This window comes from Canis lupus, chromosome 9, assembly GCF_011100685.1.
Source record: "Canis lupus familiaris isolate Mischka breed German Shepherd chromosome 9, alternate assembly UU_Cfam_GSD_1.0, whole genome shotgun sequence".
NCBI lineage: Eukaryota > Metazoa > Chordata > Mammalia > Carnivora > Canidae > Canis > Canis lupus.
The window spans coordinates 19,414,773-19,420,890 of NC_049230.1; the positions used below are offsets into that span (position 1 = coordinate 19,414,773).

General features: G+C 55.9%; 1 protein-coding gene across 1 annotated transcript; it reads left to right on the forward strand.

The window, feature by feature from the left end:
- Positions 1-843: 843 nt before the first annotated feature.
- SOST (sclerostin) lies at positions 844-5,742 on the forward strand. Its single transcript, XM_038546097.1, has 2 exons — positions 844-1,260; positions 3,996-5,742. Exons 1-2 carry the CDS (start codon positions 903-905, stop codon positions 4,415-4,417), a joined length of 780 nt encoding a protein of 259 aa, XP_038402025.1. The 5' UTR covers positions 844-902; the 3' UTR covers positions 4,418-5,742.
- The last annotated feature ends 376 nt before the right edge of the window (positions 5,743-6,118 follow it).

The following is a 6,118-nucleotide window of genomic DNA, read 5'->3' on the forward strand; positions in this document are numbered from 1 at the left end:
TGCATAAGGCTTGCATGCGTAAGTAAGGTTTTCCATATAGGACTCAAAGCTGAAAAATATAATGGGCTGGGAGACAAAAAAAAAAAAATGGAGAAGAAGAAAAAGATGTCAGCACTAAAAATGCTGGTCTTGGCTTTTGCTAAGAAAAGGGATTTTGCGCTCTCCATTCCTAGCCACAGCCTGGCCAGGAAAATGACTGCCTTTGGCACATTAATTTGCAAGCAGCAGCTGTGTCTTGGCCAAGAAGTACCTGTCACCAAGCACAGGAGCCCCAGGATTTCCTCCTTGGACTCCATCGCCAATGCTCGTTGACTTGCTCATCCTAGCCTTGTAACCAGAATCCTCACCTCCTCGCCCAAGCAGACGCCCTCCCTGTGTGCCCTCCAGTTTTCTCTCTTGCCTTCCAGAGGGTGCCAACAGGGGCTTTAGTGGTCAGGATAATCGATGCTTAACCTCATGGAATTGGGACCAATGCGATTTCTTAAAAAGCATCCTTCTTCTTCAGCCTGGGTCTGTGGGGGCCAAAGATATACCCCTTGTGCCATTTATCGGTGGGGTAACAAATGAACTTGGCCTGAGAAAGGGACTTGGCTGGGCTCAGCCCTGTGGGCTCAGAGCTCTCGTTTTCTTCGTGAAGCTGGTCCGAAGTTTGTTTTTGAGAAAGCCCAAGGGGCCCAAGGAGGTAAAGATTACGAGCTGGAGCTCATTTTGATATCTAAAAACCACAGCCGCCTGCACGTGGGAGGTGCTGGAGGGCAGGCTTGCCTCACACACACACTCCCCCTCCCTCTAGGTCACCTGGGAGCACCAGCAGCAATTTGGGAGTTTGCTGTGCCTGAGAAGTCTTCGGGGAGGGCTTGCCATGAGCACACCCCGTTCCCTCCCCCTGGGCTGAGAGAAACATGGGACCAGCCCTGCCCCAGCCTGTCCTCATTGGTTGGCATCAGGCGGAGGGGGCTTTAAAAAGGCAAACAGGTCCCAGGCTGGGGACCGGAGCCTGTGCTGCTGGAAGGCTGGGTGCCCTCCTCTGGCTGGCACCATGCAGGCTCTCTCTTGCTCTGTGTCTCGTCTGCTTGCTGGTGCATGCAGCCTTCTGTGCAGTGGAGGGCCAGGGGTGGCAGGCCTTCAAGAACGATGCCACAGAAATCATCCCCGAGCTGGGCGAGTACCCCGAGCCTCCACCAGAGCTGGAGAACAACAAGACCATGAACCGGGCGGAGAACGGAGGGCGGCCCCCTCACCATCCCTTTGAGACCAAAGGTACGGATAGGAGGAGAGCATTTTTAGCACGAGGGGCTTGGGAGGGTTCTCTCTGGGAGGTTTTGAAGCCTGGGTAGACCATCGGCCACTGCCAGCACTAATGGAGGGAGTTGGGGGGAGGGTGGCATGCCAAGATGGCCTTGGCATTCCAGTGAGGGGGCATGAGGCTGGCAGCGGGAGGCTGGGGCAGGAAGGAGGCCAAGGCAGTGAGACTATAACTCTGGGATAGTCTCTGAGACTCAGAAAGGAGACAGTTTCAAAGAATCCCCTCCTGAGAACCCAGGAGTCCAGTGTGGAGACAAGGCAAGGGAGCCCCACCCCTGTGAGCACCTGCCGGGTGTAGACACTCTATGCAGGCTGTACCTGAACCATACGCCAGGGATCCAGCACATGGGAGCCCCATGATGTGAACTCCCAGTTGGAAAGTGAAGAAACCAAATCTCCAGACACTATGTAATGGGGTAGTGAGTAGAAGATTTGACCCTGGTTTGATCCCATTCCAAGACAGCCCTGGGTAGGGGGATTGTGTTGGGGGTGCTGGGACTGAGAGCCAGAGCAGATCCCCTCAAAGCCGTGGGAAAAGGACACACCTGCTGCCGCACTTGCTCTGCCCAGTGAGCTGGCACTTGAGAGAATGGAAGGTATTAGGCACAGTTTTGGCCTCTGGCCTGGGTAGAAGCTTGCGTCTGGGCCCTGGAGGCAGGGGTAGGAGCCTTTATGCAGGGAGTGGATACAGGTGGCACCATCTGTTCCCAGGTCCCCACCCCAGACCCAGCCTTGCCTCATTATTACTAGGGAGGGAGGCTGACCCTGGTGGCAAGGCAACGGCCCTAGTGGAGGGCACATCCGGGTTCCTGGTCAGGTCTGCACAGAGAAGCCTAGGGGGCGGGTGTGCACAGCTGGCTCTGCAGCTGGCAGGAATGGCTGGGGGCGGGGGCCGGAATGACACTTCAGAGTGAGGGCCTCACTGCCCTCCAGTCATCGTCCGGGTGGGAGAGGAGTCCACTGCCCAGGCCCTCTCGCCCCATCCCTTCCTGCCCCCTAACCAGCTGGGAATGTGGGGCTCTGCAAAGGGGGCAGCCCCAGGATGCCTGGGGCCTCAAGTCATCAAAAATGGAGGGGCAGGAGCACACCACCGCACTGCTCCTCCCAGGGCAAGATCGAATGAGCTCAGGTGACTGCTTCATGGGCTGTGTGGGATCCAAGTATAAAATGTCCACCTCCCCAGGCTCCCATAAGAGGCCACGGGCCCCAAGGAAGCTGTAAGCTCAAAACAAAGTCACCCTCTGCAGAGGAAGTGCCTCACCTAGGGGCACTATTCTTGGAAAGCCTAAAAAGCCTCCTTCCCTGGGCAAACAGGCCGCCCCCACACCCTGCCCCTGCAGCCTGGGAGCAGGGGTGAGGATGCCAGCCCAGCCCAGAAACCAGAAGGTCAGCCACTGAAGGAAGGCAAACCCACATCTCCCCTGTGACGCTTGTTCCCCACGGGCTGGGGAATGGAGACCTGGCCTTCTCTGCCTTCTCTCTGCTTTTGGTCCCAGGACTATTTCTCATCCCTTTGTGTCACATGAGAATTGTCCCCATGAAACTCTTGGGGGATAGACAGGTGCTCACATGAAGACCAGCTGTTTAAAAAAGCCCCCACCTGTCTAAACGCACAGCAGGACAGTTGATCAAGGTATCTTCAGGGAACCAAGCCGGGTTCTCAGAATCCAATCTACCCCCAACCCAGGAGCAAGCCTGTGTCACCATTAGGGATCCATTAAAATGGCACAAAACAAGAGATGTGCCCAGCAGCATCCCTGGTACACAGCAGGTGCTTAATAAGTGTTTGTGGCAGCTGAGCCTGTAGGTTTTCAGACAGAGCTCCGTGCCCTCCGGTAGGGAAGTCATTGTAGTAAAGGCAGCACTTTGCCCCCCACTCACAGTCCAGCCTCCCTCAAGGGTGCTCAGGCACCTTTCCACCCTTATGGGAACTAAGAGGTGCTGGGGCCCCAAGAGAGTGGCGTGAGGACACTCAGCTCCGCCTTTTGGGCTAGTGCTTTCCCTCTCTAGGCCTCCTTGTCCTCAGTGATGATGAGGGGGCTGGACAAGCAGCCTTTGGCTCTTTTCAAGTCTAACGACTCCTCCCCACCTCCCCTTGCATCTCTCTCCTCTGCAGCTTCTGCCCTGATTTATTACCTTCAATTAACCCCTACTCCTTTATCCCCTGGCCATCCCTCCCAAGTGGCTGGAAAAAGAATTTAGGAGAAGCCAAGGCCATGCAAAGGGTGTGGCTAGTACCTAGTCTGCCTCTACCAGGCACTCTGTGACACAGATGTGACTTCTATCTGGAGAAAAAGGCCCCCTTGGAGAAGAAGAAGAAGAAGCAGAACATGTAACAACTGCCAATACCCCCAGTCTTACTATGTGCCCACAGCGTCCCCTGCCTTGTCCTTAGGACAAACCATTTCACGGATGGGAAGCACAGAGAAGTTAAATGCTTTGCCCAAGATCACACAGCCGTGGAGTTGGAATTGGAACCGCAACAGACGCTTGGGTTCAAACTTTTAGGGGGAAAGGGTGGCCCCGAGGTCTTTCCAGCAGCCCCAGGGGCAAACGCATCTGGAGGCAGGTTTGGAAAAGGCCCAGGGTGAGGGGGGGTGGAGGGGGATGGCGGGGGCGGGGGGGCTGTCGGGCAGTGCGCTGGTGGCGTGGAGGGAGCCGGGCCGGTCTCACGCGCCCTCTCTCCGCAGACGCATCCGAGTACAGCTGCCGCGAGCTGCACTTCACCCGCTACGTGACGGACGGGCCGTGCCGCAGCGCCAAGCCGGTCACCGAGCTGGTGTGCTCGGGCCAGTGCGGCCCCGCGCGCCTGCTGCCCAACGCCATCGGCCGCGGCAAGTGGTGGCGCCCGAGCGGGCCCGACTTCCGCTGCATCCCCGACCGCTACCGCGCGCAGCGGGTGCAGCTGCTGTGTCCCGGGGGCGCGGCGCCGCGCGCGCGCAAAGTGCGCCTGGTGGCCTCGTGCAAGTGCAAGCGACTCACCCGCTTCCACAACCAGTCCGAGCTCAAGGACTTCGGGCCCGAGGCCGCGCGGCCGCAGAAGGGCCGAAAGCCGCGGCCCCGCGCCCGGGGCGCCAAAGCCAACCAGGCCGAGCTGGAGAACGCCTACTAGAGGCCGCCCGCCGCGCCGCGCTCCCCAACCCGCGCCCCAGCGCAGGCGCCCCGGTTTCTGCCCTCTGCGCGCGGTCTGATTGTTTGTATCTCATTGTAAATGCCTGCAACCCAGCGCAGGGGCGCCGAGACCTTCCGGGCTGCGGATCCCGGGGGCCAGCAGAGCCCCCCAGCCCCCCGCGTCCGGAGGGGGTCCCGCAGGGCAGGGGAGGGCCCCGAGAGTCACAGACACTGAGCCACGCAGCCCCGCCCACCGGGGCCGCCCACCTTTACTGGTCCCTTTTCAGAGGAGGCAGAAAAGCAAGCATTTCACCGCCCGGGGGTTCTAAGGGAGCGGTGGGGAATGAGGAGAGTCCGGGGACTGGTTAAGAAAGTTCGCTAAGATTCCTCCTCCACTCCTCTGCCCCCCATAGAGCCGTTAGCGCCTTGTTGTGCCAAGAACACAGGACTGGGGTTCATAGGGCTCCTAGTCCGGACTCTGCCACTGACCTGCTGGAAGACCTTAGACCACGCTCTTTTCTGTCCAGATTCTGTCCTCGGGTTCTTCTTTGGAAAATGGAGGTGGGGCTGCGATTTGCATCTCGAGGAATCTAATGTCATGTGATTCCAAGGCCTTGGGTGCCTTTTGAATGGGCAAAGGAGAGGTTGGATTGAATTACTGCCATGGTCACATCCAGAATTCAGAGTTGTAATCCTCTGATCTGACAGGCAAAGATGAAAAACAAGAGTGGTGGTGGTGGGGGAGTCTTCTTTATGGCTGACAAACTCCTGGAAGAAACTGTGTTTCTTTCCAGCCTGGCCTCCCCAGATGTTTGCCTACCTCCACCCCTCCATCTCAAAGGATGCACAAGCAATGCCACCAATTGAGGCAAAGGAGAAGGTCCCAAGGCTGGGGTGATGGGGAGAGAAGTATGAGTGGGGACAGAAATCACCCCCTTGTTCCTAAAGAACAGCACCCCCCACCATGGCCACTTTTTAAAGTCACCTCTGCAGAGAAGCTCTAAACCCCAGGACACTGGGCTTGCAGGCCCAAGGGAGCAGCCACCACCTATTCAAAGACAAGCAGATCCATTTGGAGGCACCTCCGCCTGCCTTCCACTCGCAGACACAATTCTGTCTAGAAACTCGCTTCTTAGTGCTGTTACCTGTGATGGCATATCTTACATTAAAATCATTTTACTTGGGGGAAAATGACAAGTGCTGTACATATGCTGAGAAAACCGCAGAGCCTAATAGCTGTCATCCAAAAATCTTTCTGAAAGTCATTTCCAGACACCTCTTATTTTCTGTGTAGTTTTTAATTGTTAAAAAAAAAAAAACAGAAGACCCCCCCCCCCCTTTTTTTAAACAGAAGCACATGCCATGTGAAAGCCTGCGGGGCTGGTCATCTTTGCAATCCTTTCATGTGGGATTTGTCCACAAGAATGAAAGTAGTGGTTCTTAAAAAGAGTTAAGTTACATATTTATTTTCTCACTTAAGTTATTTATGCAAAAAAGTTTTCTTGTAGAGAAATGACAACATTAATATTGCTTTATGAAATACCAGTCTGTTCTTTCCAAATCCAGAGGCATTGTTAATAAAGACAATGAATCATTTCCGAGAGGATGTGGTCTCATTTTGACAACCACACACAGACATTTCTGTCAAAGTTAACATCCTTTCCTTGGTTGCTGGGACTTCAGCTTTGGAGGCACCTTTGAC

Coding starts and splice junctions, on each gene's coding strand:
- SOST (XM_038546097.1), top strand. CDS start 903: ATGGGACCAGCCCTGCCCCAGCCTGTCCTCATTGGTTGGCATCAGGCG. Junction 1,261..3,995: donor CCATCCCTTTGAGACCAAAG/GTACGGATAGGA, acceptor CTCTCTCCGCAG/ACGCATCCGAGTACAGCTGC.